The sequence below is a fragment of the Saccharomyces cerevisiae genome, chromosome XIII (genome assembly GCF_000146045.2).
Source record: "Saccharomyces cerevisiae S288C chromosome XIII, complete sequence".
NCBI lineage: Eukaryota > Fungi > Ascomycota > Saccharomycetes > Saccharomycetales > Saccharomycetaceae > Saccharomyces > Saccharomyces cerevisiae.
The window spans coordinates 845,454-861,535 of NC_001145.3; the positions used below are offsets into that span (position 1 = coordinate 845,454).

Genomic DNA, 16,082 nt, shown 5'->3' on the forward strand with positions numbered 1-16,082 from the left:
TATTCGGGTTTGCATTGATATTTGCCCGAGCAGAAATCTCCTTCTCGATGAGTTAGAACTGAAACATCTCTTCAATTACTTATACATAATAAACATAGAAAGCCAGGACCTGTCATCATGAGTCATCCGATTCAATTTGTAAACGCTAATAATAGCGATAAGAGCCACCAATTAGGCGGTCAATATTCTATTCCTCAGGATTTGAGGGAAAACCTGCAGAAAGAAGCTGCACGTATTGGTGAGAACGAAAAAGATGTGCTACAGGAAAAAATGGAAACTAGGACAGTGCAAAATCGAGAGGATTCATACCACAAAAGAAGGTTTGATATGAAGTTTGAGCCGGATTCCGATACACAAACTGTTACGTCTTCAGAAAATACCCAAGACGCTGTCGTGCCAAGGAAAAGAAAATCTCGTTGGGATGTAAAAGGGTACGAGCCACCTGATGAATCTTCAACAGCGGTCAAAGAAAACTCTGATAGTGCTTTGGTTAATGTAGAAGGAATCCATGATTTGATGTTTTTTAAACCTTCTGACCATAAATATTTCGCCGACGTTATATCCAAAAAACCCATAGATGAGTTAAATAAGGATGAAAAGAAAGAAAGAACCCTGTCGATGTTACTTCTGAAAATAAAAAATGGCAATACAGCGAGTAGGAGGACTTCTATGCGGATTTTAACCGATAAAGCTGTTACATTTGGTCCAGAAATGATATTTAACCGCTTATTGCCCATATTACTAGACAGAAGTTTGGAAGACCAGGAAAGACATCTAATGATCAAGACCATAGATCGCGTCCTTTACCAGCTAGGAGATTTAACAAAACCTTACGTTCACAAAATACTTGTAGTAGCTGCCCCATTGCTAATAGATGAAGATCCAATGGTTCGTTCAACAGGCCAGGAGATAATCACCAATCTGTCTACAGTCGCTGGCCTAAAAACCATTCTAACAGTAATGAGACCTGATATTGAGAATGAGGATGAGTATGTTAGAAATGTAACTTCAAGAGCGGCGGCTGTGGTGGCAAAAGCCCTTGGTGTTAATCAATTGCTTCCTTTCATCAATGCAGCATGCCACTCACGGAAGTCTTGGAAAGCAAGGCATACTGGCATAAAAATTGTGCAGCAAATAGGTATACTTTTGGGAATAGGTGTCTTGAATCATCTTACTGGGCTGATGAGTTGTATCAAAGACTGCCTAATGGATGATCACGTTCCGGTGCGAATTGTTACAGCACATACTTTATCAACACTAGCAGAAAATTCTTATCCATATGGTATCGAAGTTTTCAACGTTGTACTGGAGCCATTATGGAAGGGTATAAGAAGTCATCGTGGTAAAGTGCTATCTTCTTTTTTAAAAGCTGTTGGATCTATGATCCCATTGATGGACCCAGAGTATGCCGGTTATTATACCACAGAAGCAATGAGAATAATTAGACGTGAATTCGACTCTCCCGATGATGAAATGAAAAAGACCATTCTTTTAGTATTACAAAAATGTAGCGCTGTAGAATCCATAACGCCAAAATTTCTGAGAGAAGAAATCGCGCCAGAATTCTTTCAAAAATTTTGGGTCAGACGAGTGGCATTGGATAGACCATTAAACAAAGTTGTTACATATACTACTGTTACATTAGCAAAGAAATTAGGTTGTTCTTATACCATTGATAAATTATTAACACCATTGAGAGATGAAGCTGAGCCGTTCAGAACAATGGCTGTCCATGCTGTTACTAGAACAGTAAACTTATTAGGGACAGCAGATTTAGATGAGAGATTAGAAACGAGGCTTATTGATGCGCTCTTGATAGCATTTCAAGAACAAACAAATAGTGATTCTATAATCTTTAAAGGGTTTGGGGCAGTGACGGTGTCACTTGACATCCGTATGAAACCGTTTTTAGCACCCATTGTGAGTACGATTTTAAATCATTTAAAGCATAAAACTCCCTTGGTTCGTCAACATGCAGCAGATCTATGTGCCATACTAATACCAGTCATCAAGAACTGTCACGAATTCGAAATGTTGAATAAATTGAACATTATATTGTATGAATCCTTAGGCGAAGTATATCCAGAGGTATTAGGTTCTATAATCAACGCTATGTACTGTATTACTAGCGTAATGGATTTGGATAAACTACAACCTCCTATTAATCAAATTTTACCAACCTTAACTCCAATTTTAAGAAACAAGCATAGAAAAGTCGAAGTAAACACTATCAAATTTGTTGGACTTATTGGTAAATTAGCACCTACCTATGCACCTCCTAAAGAATGGATGAGAATATGTTTTGAACTATTAGAACTTTTGAAAAGTACAAATAAAGAAATAAGAAGATCAGCAAATGCCACGTTTGGATTCATTGCTGAAGCAATTGGACCTCACGATGTTCTTGTTGCGTTATTGAACAATTTAAAGGTTCAAGAACGTCAGTTACGTGTATGCACGGCTGTTGCTATCGGTATCGTTGCTAAAGTGTGTGGTCCTTACAACGTGCTGCCAGTAATCATGAATGAATACACAACACCAGAGACTAATGTTCAAAACGGTGTTCTCAAGGCCATGTCATTCATGTTTGAGTACATTGGTAACATGTCTAAGGATTACATATACTTCATAACACCATTATTAGAAGATGCACTCACCGATAGGGATTTAGTTCATCGTCAGACAGCGTCGAACGTAATAACCCACTTAGCTTTAAACTGTTCAGGTACAGGTCACGAAGATGCCTTCATTCATTTAATGAATCTTCTAATACCCAATATTTTTGAAACTTCACCACATGCTATTATGCGTATTTTAGAAGGTTTGGAGGCACTGAGTCAAGCTCTTGGCCCTGGACTATTCATGAACTACATATGGGCAGGATTGTTCCATCCAGCGAAGAATGTAAGGAAAGCATTTTGGAGGGTGTATAATAACATGTACGTAATGTACCAGGACGCCATGGTACCTTTTTACCCCGTTACACCAGACAACAATGAAGAATATATAGAAGAACTGGATTTAGTTCTGTGAATATATATAGAGCATATAAATAACCACAACTTGTAAGAATATTTTACTTGACACACCTATATCATCACGTCACGATGCCTTCATAGATTATGATGAAATATAAACAGAACCTGCTATTGGAAAAAAAAGGGCAGGAAAAAATTTTGTGAAAGTGAGTAAAAGAAAGATGAAGAGCGAGACATGGATAATAAGAAATAGATGTCACTAATGGACAATTGGAAGACTGATATGGAAAGTTACGATGAAGGAGGCCTAGTTGCTAATCCGAACTTCGAGGTTCTGGCCACTTTCAGGTACGACCCTGGTTTTGCACGCCAGTCAGCGTCAAAGAAAGAGATCTTTGAAACTCCAGACCCTCGATTAGGTTTGAGAGACGAAGATATTAGGCAGCAGATAATTAATGAGGATTACTCAAGTTATTTACGAGTAAGGGAGGTTAATTCCGGCGGTGACCTTCTCGAAAATATTCAGCATCCTGATGCTTGGAAGCATGATTGCAAGACCATTGTGTGCCAGCGTGTAGAAGATATGCTACAAGTCATTTATGAACGATTTTTTTTATTAGATGAACAATACCAAAGAATAAGAATAGCATTATCATACTTTAAAATTGACTTCAGCACGTCTCTGAATGATTTATTGAAGTTATTGGTTGAAAACTTGATTAATTGTAAAGAAGGAAATTCAGAGTATCACGAAAAAATTCAAAAAATGATCAACGAAAGGCAATGCTATAAAATGCGGGTACTTGTCTCTAAGACAGGAGATATACGAATTGAGGCAATTCCAATGCCTATGGAGCCTATCCTAAAATTAACAACCGATTATGACAGTGTTTCCACATACTTCATCAAAACGATGCTCAATGGATTTTTAATTGATAGCACAATAAATTGGGATGTTGTTGTTTCATCTGAACCATTGAACGCATCAGCTTTCACCAGTTTTAAAACCACTTCAAGAGATCATTACGCTAGGGCGAGAGTTCGCATGCAAACTGCTATAAATAACTTAAGAGGTTCAGAACCTACTTCTTCTGTCTCGCAATGCGAAATTTTATTTTCCAACAAATCTGGCCTGCTGATGGAAGGTTCAATAACAAACGTGGCTGTAATTCAAAAAGATCCTAACGGTTCTAAAAAGTATGTGACACCAAGATTAGCAACTGGATGTTTGTGCGGAACAATGCGTCATTATTTATTGCGGCTCGGCCTTATTGAAGAGGGAGATATAGATATAGGAAGCCTTACCGTTGGCAACGAAGTTTTGCTTTTCAATGGCGTCATGGGATGCATAAAGGGAACAGTGAAGACAAAATATTGAGCAGACGACAGATTTTCATATCAATGAAGTTTTTTTACAATAGTTTACAAATCATGATTTTACATACTCAAATATGTGCAGGTTGATACAGACAACGTACGTAGAAGACAACAAACAGAAAACAGCGGTTTATACATTTATTTAAATGACATACAGTGGAGAAGCAGAGAAAGGAAAAGGAGTGCGATGAGAACAGAAGATGAATACTTCGGTTGTGTTGGTTCCACGTACACATTAATAGCATTAAAAATTGATCCTCTGAAATTACTTATGAGTTTTACGTCTTTTGGTATTTGGCGTTTTTCCACTGGCACCAATTGTAATGTTAACCTTTGGAGGGACTGGAAAACCGTAAGACTTTGCTACTTTGGCTAAATCCAGCTTATCGATTTGATAGACAGTTTTCAAAGAGTGGGAAGCGTACGCTTGTAAATAAGATCTATAACCATCCTTGGCTGTTTGATGTAGATAATAGTTGGATTTAATTAATTTTTCTAATTGTGATTGAACGTTTGCAATTTTGTTTTCCGGGAATTCGTACTCATTTAATGGGACCTTGGAAGCCTTTAGATATCTTAAAAACCCTAATTCATTAGGTGTTAAAAACATTAAAGATTTACCCTTACCTTTAGTGCCTCTTGCGGTTCTTCCGACTCTATGAATATAATCTCTTGGATCATCAGGAGGGTCGAATTGAATGATCCAGTCCACAGCAGGGATATCTAGCCCTCTAGCTGCGACATCTGTACAAATCAAGATACCTCTTTCCGCATTACAGAATTCGAAAAATGTATTTGTTCTCTTTTGTTGTTTTTGCTTACCGTGTAATTCGAGGACTGGCAAATCAATATAGTTCAATAATTCAGCGTAATATTTCACAGAGTTACAAGATGATAAAAATACAATAATTTTCTTTTTTTGATTTCTTTTCAAGAAAGAAAATAACAACAAAAATCTCTTATCACTGTCACATACCACATAGCCTTGTTCTAATCCATCTGCGGTGGAGTTGTCGGTTTCAGGAACGACATTAATGAAAAGAGGGCCCGGTCTCAGCGAGATTCTAGCCAAATCCTCAACTTTGGTCGTTTGTGTAGCTGAAAATAACATGGATTGCCTATCTTCGTTTGGCAAGATCTTAATTATCTGCCTCATTTCATCTTCAAACCCAATTTCTAAGATTCTGTCCGCTTCATCGATAATCAAAGCCTTCAAGTTCTTGAATACAAATCCTTTTGTATTTTGTAAGTGATCCAATAATCTTCCAGGGGTAGCAATCAACATGTTAACACCTTTCATCAATTTTTCGGCTTCCTGTCTTCTATTTGCACCACCAATGACAATACCAAATGTCTGTGAATGGAATTCCATTAACTCTCTTGCCACTCCAAAAATCTGTAAAGCCAACTCTCTTGTAGGCGTAATGACAATTATACCGGTACCATTTCTTGGTTTGAATTTCAAAGAATGCAATAGTTCAATAGCAGGGATGAGAAACGCTAGAGTTTTACCAGAACCTGTCTTGGCAGCACCAAGAACATCCCTACCGGCCAAAAGAGGTGGGATAGTCCTTGCCTGAACAGAAGTCATAGTGGTAAATCCCATCTTTTCAATGGCCTTTAAAGTTGGCTGTGATAACTTTAGTTCTTCGAACTTTTCCACACAAGTAGTTTGTTCTCCCTCAGGTGCGGCATTGTTTTGTTTTGAAGTGCTCTTTTCATCTACTACAGGTTCTTCTGTAGATTCAGAATCTCTAGAACGTTTATTTGACGGGGTAGCCATACTTCTCCTGTTAATATTGCTCAGCTTATCTAATTATTATAGTATACAGTTATCCAATAGCTATGTACTCAAGTACCGTGTATACACTATAAAATCTCATCTCATCGCTAAAGCTAATATTGAAAAAAAAAAAAAAAAAAAAAAGAAAAAGCAAATAAAAAATTTTCAATTCGGGTAACGAAGAATCGACTCTCGCCGGGTAAACAATTCTTAGTCGTCATACACTCCTCTTTACGTTAAGAAAATAGAAGTAGCAGCGCTTTGTAAAGCATTAAAGCGTCATGGATTGCAAAATACACATAATATATCACTTGTGATAGTGAGAAATGGAATGAAGTGGTTTAAGATGCTCTTTTACCAATAAACATATTGCGCCTATCAAATCATTTTCCACCCCTGTTAACTGATACAGATATAGCCTTACATATAACTTTTGCACTCCCTAAAATTACCATGGCTGTTCACCGCCTGCTATCATCCATGTTTTTACATACATCTATTAGGTTTGCCATCTTAGCCGCCGAAGCTATCGTTGCCGGTACAGGCGCTCCTTGAATAACCCCCTCCCCCCCACGCTATTCTTCAAATTCCGATTTCAGCTTCTCTTTGTTTTTCCTTTTTTGGCACCTCGGAAAAACCTCCACGTGTTAGGTTATTCCGCCGATTCCACGGGTGGGGTGCTACCAAGACTCCTGAAAAAGAAACTGTATGACGAAAAGAAAAAAAAAAAGCTGCTTGAATTCCAACACCGCTTTCTTGTTCTGACAATAGAAAGGGGGATTCCTAAAAAAAGAAAAAGAGGGCGGGGTTTATCATGTACTCAGAATATGAAAACGTGTCGAACGGGGATGACTTCTTCTGCTTCTTTACTTCTTTCTATTTAGAGTGACAGTTTTTTTATTTGTTTTGCTAACTTGTTTATTTATTAATTTCTTGTTTGCTCCTTCAGTTACCTACCACGACTGTCTCAGCCAAACCGCGATATTTTCATACAATTGACATTACAACAGTTCAAAAAGAAAAATACACATCCAGGATATGACTACAGCTAGTTCTTCTGCTTCCCAGCTACAACAGCGCCTGCCGGAAGAAAAACCTTGGCCGCAACTGAGTGGCAGCAATGCAGACGCTCAAACCTTCAAATGTAAATACGTAACCAACCACAACTCCTTGGGCGATGGGAATTTTAGCGTCGTGAAAGAATGTATGAATATACACACAAAGGATTTGTACGCGATGAAGCTTATTAAGAAACAAACTGTCAAGAACAAAATTCAACTTATTCAAAGAGAGTTCGACCTTTTGAGGTCAATAAGCGAGAAAATCAGAGATATGGAAAAAAAGAATGAACATTCTTTGGACATTTTTGAGGGGCATCACCATATTTTACAACTTTTCGACTATTTTGAGACGGCAGATAACATTGTCCTGATCACTCAGCTGTGTCAGAAGGGAGATTTGTATGAAAAAATTGTTGAAAATCAGTGTTTAGACCTCGAAACTCAAGTTACCTCGTACTGCGCCTGTTTGGTGAGCGTTCTCGAGTTTTTGCATTCTCAAGGTATTGTTCATAGAGACTTGAAAGCAGAAAACGTCTTATTCAGATTGAGAGTGAACGAAAACGAAAAAAACCTACAGGGTGAACACCACGGAGATTTCAAATACGATCTCTTGGCACACGACCTAGTTCTCGCCGATTTTGGTCTTGCTGCTGAATATAACACAAGTAAGGTAAACTCGTTAAAGGAGTTTGTTGGAACCATCTCGTATATTGCTCCAGAAATCGTCAAGTGCAAAGGTGTCGGTGAAATGACTCCTGATCAAGTTGGCAAACTAGACAAGTATGGTTGTCCGGTGGATATATGGGCCCTTGGTGTACTGACATATTTCATGGCCTTCGGCTATACGCCCTTTGACTGTACCACAGACGACGAAACTCTGGAATGTATTTCAAAATGTGACTATTACGTCGACGAACAAATGATGCACGACCCTAAATACGAACAATTTTGGAATTTTGTTCAATGCTGTTTTACTATTGACCCGGCCGTTAGGCGTTCTGCTAAGAATTTGAAACAGCATCCCTTTATTAAGGATTATTTTGCTACTTCAAATTCTTTGAATACTAAGGACACGCCGAATTTCTCCTTTCATCCAACAATAAGAAGGGTATCTTCTACAGCGTCCATGCACACATTGAGGTCTCCTTCCAAATCAAGAAAGACAACTACTCTAGCGTATTTAAATATGGATGGCGGGTCCTCTGAAACTTCCACCGCCTTCAGCAGCAAGATGGATTTGCCTGACCTTTACGTTGATAGAACCATTAATTCTCGTGAAAGATCATTGAATAGAATTCGAGACACTCTGAAGAAAACATTATCCATGACATCTCTTAAGCCTGCAGGCACATTCGACTATCTTCACGCTAACAAAAACGGTACTTCTTTATCATCATCCAAGTCAGGCCTCGTGAAAAAGAATTCTACTTTTGTCTTGGACCCTAAGCCACCAAAGAATAGCTTGATGAACGGTTGTTTCAGCACCACTCCAGAATCGCGCTCAAATTTCAATACCCCCAAAACCTTATCGAGGCAAGGTTCCTCTACTAGCGTGAAGAAATATGTCAATGAAGTTGACTTACTTTTAACCCCACGTACGGCCTCGATGAGCAGCAATGATACCACAGCCATTAACGATTATGATACTACTAACGATAAGAATCCTGCAAGAAAACACGCAGCTTCATTCCAGGTGAATGTTGATGATTCTGATGGTGATGAAACCATGCAGATATAGTGTTGAATGATAATTCACCTTTTTTTTCTTTCTTTTTTTTTTTACCTGGGACGACATTCTAACTAATGAAATTTACGATTAATTATTCTTTTTTTTTTTTTTCAAGAAATAAATATAACTGTAACATATATATATTAATTATGGGGGATCACAAAGAAAAATAGTAACTTTAAGAATCAAATAATAATGTGTTGCGCTTCTTAGTACTCATCCGGCATTTACGGTTTCCATGGTATGGTTTATTTTTCGTGCATAGTATTACCCGTCGTGTTCTTTTCGGACATTGGAAAGTTGTCCATCCCAAACACTTAAGATGAGTTAAAAGGCGTTGGCGTTTGCCTTCTCCGTGTGATTGATTTACAGTTCAGCCCAGTGATCATTTAGCTTACCCATCATCGCGTAAAATGTGGCTCACAGAGGCTCAAAGTATGTTTTTAATATTTTAGATGCTCTTTGCTTCTCCGAGAGACGTTAGTTCCTTTTTTACTAACAACTTACTTTTCACTAGAATTTGGTGTGGCCTTCACTTTCGGCGGTTTTCTCTTCTTTTTGTTTGGTATATTTACTTTTTTTGATCGTGCCCTATTGGCCTTGGGCAATATTTTGTTTTTAATTGGAGTATTCTTAATAATCGGTTCACAAAAGACATATATTTTTTTTACCAGGCCAAACAAAAGGCGCGGTTCACTATTTTTCCTAGTTGGTGCCTTCTTAATACTGTTGAAATGGACATTTTTGGGCTTTATAATTGAATCTCTAGGTATTATAGGTCTCTTTGGTGATTTTTTTGGCGTCATCGTACAATTTTTGAGATCAATGCCCATAATTGGTCCCATACTTTCTCACCCAGCAATCGCTCCAATAGTAGATAAATTAGCGGGAGTTAGGGTTCTGCCAGTATAATGGTAAAATTTTGTATGTGAATATCATAGATTAATTTTTTCGAACTTTCTATAGGTATAAAGTAAAAATAATAATATTTACATGATTAACGTTGTCCTCACAAATTTATGATATTGACTCGACAAAATCTAACACAGTGGAATCATCACCATATTGACCTACTACCTGTAAGCCAATCGGGGTCTTCTCTTTTAAAGGCATTGATAAACTTGGTAGTCCAGCCAATGACATTGGGACAGTAAAGACATCGTTTATATACGAGTTAGCCGGAGATTTGGCTTCCTCTTCTTCGAAGTCCCTTATGGATCCAGGAAGCTTGGACGATGTGGGAACTATCAGTAGATCTAGGCCGTCTGGATTTCCCTTAGAATTAGTTAAAACATTTGGAAATCTGAAGATCCCGTCAAATTCATCGATCAAATTAACTCGTAGCTTTTCTGCCTTAATAAAATTGTTCTTAAATGCATCTGAACAAAGATTATAATTACCTAGAATGATTCTATTCTTAACTTCTGTTCCGAATTTGGACCTAGTAGGTGCGAATAAAATACCGTCTTTTATATCGAGTTCTGAATCTCTGTATCCATATCTGATACCATCATACCTTGATAAATTGGAAGCCGCTTCAGCGGGTGATAGCGTATAATAAATCGGTAAACAGTTTTTTACAGATGGAATGGATACAGGGTATATTTCAAGCCCTAAATTTATCAGCTTTTCTAGTAAGGATAAATATAATCTGTGGAACCCAATGGGCATACTTTCATGGCTAAATTCCTTTACAATTCCTACCTTTAAAGGTCTCCTAACCTTTTTATTCCCTTCTATCAATTCACGCAATTCCACACTTAAGGAAGTGGGATCTTTCATGTCATATTTATCGAGCGTATGAAATACTTTTCGCAAGACGTTTATCTTTTTGCTAAGTATGCCAACAGTGTCTAAAGATTGAGAATACGCTATTACGCCAAATCTTGACAACCGTCCATAGGACGGCTTGAATCCTAAAACAGATCCATAGCATGCGGGGAGCCTAACGGAGCCACCAGTATCTGTTCCCAAGGCAAAATCGACTAGATCGCAAGCAACGCTTGCAGCGGCTCCAGACGATGAACCTCCCATGATCTTCTTGTCCTCATGAGGATATAAAGGGTTAATTACGGGCCCTCTTATTGAATGTACTCCCCCAGAACCCATTCCAAATTCATCTAAATTTGTCTTGCCTAAGATATGCACTCCTGCCTGTTTTAATAGTTTCACTACTGTTGCATCGAAGGGAGACTTGAAATTCTCAAGTATATGTGAGGCACATGTGGTTGGAAAATCTTTTGTAACTATATTATCCTTGATACTGGCAACGCAACCTGTCAATGTTTCTTTTGTACCTTTTTTATTTGTGATTGAATAAGGAGATGGATTGATACTAGTGAAAATATTATATTTTGATTGAAAACTAGATAATCTTTCGATTGATTCTTTTAAGGAGCGTTTCAGTGGCATTTTTGTATAATCAAAGTTAGGACTCCAATTGAGGGGCCATCTTTCCAGCACAAATAATAGTGTTTACAAGTATAGATGTACTATTACTTTTTTGGGAGCCAATGCATTTCAAAAAAAAAAAGAAGAGCAGATAAGTCATGAGGCTAAGAAAGATAAAGAAATCTACTGGTTGATGAACGTCATAGATTTAAGTGATCCTGCCATCAATGTGGATTATGATAGCTTGATTGGCATTGACAATGAGGAATCTCAAGAAATTTTTGAAAATGAAGTGAAGGAAGATGGACAACAAGAAGAGCAGGAAGAAGCATCTTCAAGAAAAGATGGGCTCATCGTTGAACCAGGGAGAGATGTTGAGAGTTTGAGAAGGGCTATTCGAGATCAGTTGCTTTTCAAGATACATAGACAAAACCAATCAGACTGTGCAGATGCGAGAAAGTTGAGTAACGATGAAGAAGATGAAAGTCGGCAACAGAAATTAGAAAGAATAAGAGAAGAATTGGAGGAGTTGAAAATAGAAAATTTAACATCTGAAATGCAAACTGAAATCAAGGAATTGTGCGAAATTCAATCAAAATTGGCGACGGAATCATCTAGTAGATTGACAAATTTGAGGAAGAAGCTTCTCGAAACATATGAAGGCCAAGATACCGTCATATTGCCAAACATAATTCTTGATACGAGTAATATCAAAAGATTGCAAAAGTTAGATCAGAAAATATCCCTAATGGAACGTTTTGTTGGCATACCAGAAGCTTTGGAGGCAGAAGAAGATAGGAAATCGGTTCATAGTAAAGTCAATGAACTATATAGAAGTATTCAACTTTTACAAGGCGATGATAAGGCGGAAGGAAAGCTGCAAAAGTTCCGGGATAGACTCGTAGAACTGAACGAGGAATTTGAAAACTCATTGTTAGGCAAGAAAATACAACAGGACTTGAGGTTGAAAGATGACACCGTGAGCAAGCTTGTTATGCCCGAAAACAAAGTAAAGGAGATAAATAGTATGTATTCCATGTTCAAGCAATATCAAGATTCACTACCACTGTTGGCGGAGAGGATGAAAAGTCTCAATAAAATGAACAACAGGGTGATCGAGGTGTACGAAACCACGAAAGGGCTGGATTCACAAATAACCAGCATCCAAGAACAAGGAAAAGTTTGGCTAAAGGCTTTAAATGAGCTGGATAAAAAATTCGATGAACAAGAGGTTAAAATTCGCGAAAATATGGAGCAGATCAGGCGTAAAATTGATACCCTCGAAGACGAAGCTCTACAGAGAAATAGCAAATAAAAGGCGGAGAAATAATTTTATAAACCAATTTAATTTCATTCTTCATTTTTTCGTCTCCATATGACAAAAAAATTGAAAATATGTGTGTGTATGTATATATAATAATAGTAATAATAACAATATGAAATATGAAATATCCAAAATAAGAGCGGAAAACAGAAATTATCATAAAAAAGAAAAAAATAAAGTCTCTAAAGGGTATCAAGCGCTTATTTCTTCTTCATTCTACCAAACAATCCCTTCTTCTTCTTCTTTTGCTTTTCCTCAGTCTGTACGTGTTGTTGTGGCTGATACACTGCTTGTTCACCATACATTTGACTGGAAGCACCACCCACTTGCTGTGGCATACCGTTCGCATCGTAAGTCACAGCAGCACCAAACACAGGGAAATCAGGTCTTACGCGGAACCCGTAAGTTGGAGTCTCCAACTGTTGGGCCCAGACCGGGTCTCCGGAGACAGCATACTCGAAACTTCTTATAGTGTCCAAAGGTCTTTCGTCTCTTGCCCTAGTTGGATTCGATATATCTGCCTGTGTGATGGGTTGACCGAAAACATCACACAGAACATGACCTTCTTCGTTGGAAAAATAAGATTGTCTGTTCATGTTGTCGTGGAAGGTATCAGCAGCTTGTTCAAAAGGTTGGGCTTCCTGCACAGCGTCTAGAATAGGATCAGCAACGGAAGCAGTACGCATCTTCAATCTTGCCTTGTCATCTTCAGAAATCTTGACATCTGAGGCACGGTTCGCTCCGTCATGATCACTCGTGTTACTGATACTGGATTTCTTTCTAAAATGCATCATATTGCCTTGGTGTGCTGTTTTAACCTTGTTTGATGTTTGCTGTGTCTCTTGTGTTAGTTCTCTGCCTAGTGAAACCGAAAATGCTCAAGAAAGCGTACCACGAAAGTACTCCTTTCTTTTCTATTAATAAATAAACAAATAAATAATACAGGTTGCTTTGCCTCGATGGTAAAAGGAAAGAAAATTTCGGATCCGAAAATTTTTAGCGCATTCTCTGGGCGCCGTGCACCACGTCAATTTGACAGAGATGATGTTACGATTATTTGTATTATTGTATAAATATTTATATATATATGTGCGTGTGCATATACTGGCTTTCTATTTTTATTTATTAGATTCTTGGCAACAGGCAAGGATGGACTGCTTGACACTTTCGCAAGCATTTTTGAGTTCCTCTGGGGACATGGCGGCGTTACAGCAGATTTTCAAGCTAGGGACAATTGGTAGCGTCTCCTGTTTTAAAACAATAGTGTTTCTTGTGATGAGAACGTTGTAGTTAATAAGAGCATGATCTACTATGGACTGCAGAAATTTTTCCTCCTCTTCGTATGGCTCAATGAATTTGTTTGTCTGGGACTTCTTTTGCAAAGCTGACATGGTTTCGAATAGCTGTTCGCAGGTGTATCCGAACTTGCGAGACCTATATGCGGGAGTCAGTTGCAGATGTAGGACAGCAGACACTGGAGAGGACGTGACGATTACGTATGAACGCAAGGAGTCGTCAGATGCAAAGGAATCATGCAAAGATTTGGATAGTTTTTGCAGCGTCTGGACGGCGTCGTTGTTGGAGTCCATCAATTTCAAGACTTTGGAGACGGATGTGACGGTGTAAGCCGGCAAACAGGCAGAAAAACAATATGCATTGGAACCAATACGCTGGTGCAAACACATAACACTGTCACCCAGGACAAAACCACCGGTGGACCCCAACGCGGTGGCCATGGACCCAACGGTAATGTCAATGGCAGTTGCGCGATCCATGTTGAAGTGCTCTGACAACCCACGGCCCGTAGCGCCAAGAACACCAATGGAGAAGGTTTCGTCAACAAATAGTCTGAACTTGTACTTGTTCTTCAGCTTAGTCAACTCAGGCAACGGAGCTAAATCGCCCGAGTTGTGGAAAATACCCTCAGTGACGATAAATTTTCTTGGAATGGCGGGCAGTTTCTCAAGTTTCTCCTGTTCGGTCAACTCGTTTAATAAACATTCTAGCGAATTCATATCGTTGTGGTTGAAGTAGTAGACTGTGGATCTGCTTAGTTGCAGAGCATTTTGCACTGGTAATGACACCTGGTCGTCTGCCACGATAACATCACCACGCTTTGTGAAAGCAGGCAGAACAGAGGGTGCGGCACAAAAGTCTTGCCCGTACAGAACGGAACCTTGGGTGCCAAAGAACTGTGCTAAATCATATTCCAACGTGTAATGAACGTCCTGGTTACCGTAGAACCCGGCGGGACCACAGGCGCCCACACCGTAATTCTTGATAGTGGTCTTGACCACTTCTTTCACGGGCTCCGTAGCGGACAATTGCAAAAAGTTGTTCGAGGCCAAATTGAAAACATTGGTATACTTCTCCTGCAGGTTGTTTCTGGTGATAGTAATATGGTTCTGAATGGGCATTTCCATGGTGACGGGTGTTTTGGCCACCCTCCACGATTGCTCATCGGTGGCAGAAGGGTCGACTAGAGGCTCGGGCTCCCAGTCCTCAATTAGCGCGTCAATCTCCTGGGGCGATAGGTTGGGCTTCTGTGCTTGAAGACTCTTTTTCTGTTGTGGCTTGGACAAGTAATAGATGATCCCGTATAAAATAAGCCCTATCTCAACCGTGGTCCTGTATGGATCGTCATGATGCGATTTCTTGATGTACGAAACGATGAATTGGCCTCCCGGGATTTGAGTCAACACCAGATTGAAGTAGTACCATAGGTACGATGAGGTGGTAACAATAAATGCCGGAATCGGTATTGATTTGGGTAAAACCTCTGGGATGTGTGCCATTGCTTTTTTTTTTTGGGTGGGAAGGAAGAAAAAAGGATAAATAACCCTACACGAGCAAAATGTGTATATTGGAGGCCAGGCAGAAGGTTAGAGCGCTCTTATACTGTGCTACTCGATGATGTTGAAAAGAATTTTTTTTATTTTTCCTTTTCTTTTTCTTAAGTACTATATTTTCTCAATCTTACTTTCGTTCACTACAGTTAACCGCAGCAATATGCCCCTATAAAAAAGAATGAGTGAAAAATTTGTTAGCAGAGAAGCAAGAAGGAAAGAAGGAAAAAAAAAAGAAACCGTGTAAGAAATCATGGCGCCTCAAAAAAAAAAAAATACGCGAAATCGATTTCCGTATATGATGATACATATGTTAGGTCTCTTATGGTAGTTTTTAGGGTCTGTCCTGTTTTTTGAAGGCATTGGTTAGGGTCTAGTAAGTAACTCGTATAAAGAGATGTACTTTTATACGGTATGTGTGGCGGTTATTTCCAGTGTTTTTTTTCCCTTATTTTGTGGGTTCATGGAAATAGTACATATTGACCTTCTGCACAAGAAGCCATATTGACAGAGCAGTATGTGAGGACCTTTCTTCTACACAATGTAACAGTCAATGGTTGTAGTCAATACCACGACCTTTACGTGCAGTTTTA

The 16,082-nt window shown here is 38.8% G+C and overlaps 9 protein-coding genes across 9 annotated transcripts; 5 read left to right on the forward strand and 4 right to left on the reverse strand.

The window, feature by feature from the left end:
- Positions 1 to 117: 117 nt before the first annotated feature.
- HSH155 (U2 snRNP complex subunit HSH155) lies at positions 118 to 3,033 on the forward strand (the record flags this gene model as incomplete). Its single annotated transcript, NM_001182795.1, has 1 exon — positions 118 to 3,033. The coding sequence occupies one exon, from the start codon at positions 118 to 120 to the stop codon at positions 3,031 to 3,033; it is 2,916 nt and encodes a 971-aa protein (NP_014015.1).
- A 198-nt stretch (positions 3,034 to 3,231) lies between these two features.
- Positions 3,232 to 4,356, forward strand: ABZ2 (aminodeoxychorismate lyase ABZ2; the record flags this gene model as incomplete). The annotated part of the gene is made up of 1 exon (NM_001182796.1): positions 3,232 to 4,356. One exon carries the CDS (start codon positions 3,232 to 3,234, stop codon positions 4,354 to 4,356), a length of 1,125 nt encoding a protein of 374 aa, NP_014016.1.
- Positions 4,357 to 4,620: 264 nt separating this feature from the next.
- Positions 4,621 to 6,138, reverse strand: HAS1 (ATP-dependent RNA helicase HAS1; the record flags this gene model as incomplete). The annotated part of the gene is made up of 1 exon (NM_001182797.1): positions 4,621 to 6,138. The coding sequence occupies one exon, from the start codon at positions 6,136 to 6,138 to the stop codon at positions 4,621 to 4,623; it is 1,518 nt and encodes a 505-aa protein (NP_014017.1).
- A 1,038-nt stretch (positions 6,139 to 7,176) lies between these two features.
- Positions 7,177 to 8,937, forward strand: TDA1 (protein kinase TDA1; the record flags this gene model as incomplete). The annotated part of the gene is made up of 1 exon (NM_001182799.1): positions 7,177 to 8,937. One exon carries the CDS (start codon positions 7,177 to 7,179, stop codon positions 8,935 to 8,937), a length of 1,761 nt encoding a protein of 586 aa, NP_014019.1.
- Positions 8,938 to 9,341: 404 nt separating this feature from the next.
- On the forward strand, positions 9,342 to 9,840 carry GOT1 (Got1p; the record flags this gene model as incomplete). Its single annotated transcript, NM_001182800.1, has 2 exons — positions 9,342 to 9,363; positions 9,446 to 9,840. The coding sequence occupies 2 exons, from the start codon at positions 9,342 to 9,344 to the stop codon at positions 9,838 to 9,840; spliced, it is 417 nt and encodes a 138-aa protein (NP_014020.1).
- A 105-nt stretch (positions 9,841 to 9,945) lies between these two features.
- HER2 (glutamyl-tRNA(Gln) amidotransferase subunit HER2) lies at positions 9,946 to 11,340 on the reverse strand (the record flags this gene model as incomplete). Its single annotated transcript, NM_001182801.1, has 1 exon — positions 9,946 to 11,340. The coding sequence occupies one exon, from the start codon at positions 11,338 to 11,340 to the stop codon at positions 9,946 to 9,948; it is 1,395 nt and encodes a 464-aa protein (NP_014021.1).
- A 172-nt stretch (positions 11,341 to 11,512) lies between these two features.
- On the forward strand, positions 11,513 to 12,634 carry JNM1 (Jnm1p; the record flags this gene model as incomplete). The annotated part of the gene is made up of 1 exon (NM_001182802.1): positions 11,513 to 12,634. The coding sequence occupies one exon, from the start codon at positions 11,513 to 11,515 to the stop codon at positions 12,632 to 12,634; it is 1,122 nt and encodes a 373-aa protein (NP_014022.1).
- Positions 12,635 to 12,843: 209 nt separating this feature from the next.
- Positions 12,844 to 13,437, reverse strand: GSR1 (Gsr1p; the record flags this gene model as incomplete). Its single annotated transcript, NM_001182804.1, has 1 exon — positions 12,844 to 13,437. The coding sequence occupies one exon, from the start codon at positions 13,435 to 13,437 to the stop codon at positions 12,844 to 12,846; it is 594 nt and encodes a 197-aa protein (NP_014024.1).
- Positions 13,438 to 13,761: 324 nt separating this feature from the next.
- Positions 13,762 to 15,438, reverse strand: LCB1 (serine C-palmitoyltransferase LCB1; the record flags this gene model as incomplete). Its single annotated transcript, NM_001182805.1, has 1 exon — positions 13,762 to 15,438. One exon carries the CDS (start codon positions 15,436 to 15,438, stop codon positions 13,762 to 13,764), a length of 1,677 nt encoding a protein of 558 aa, NP_014025.1.
- Positions 15,439 to 16,082: the final 644 nt, after the last annotated feature.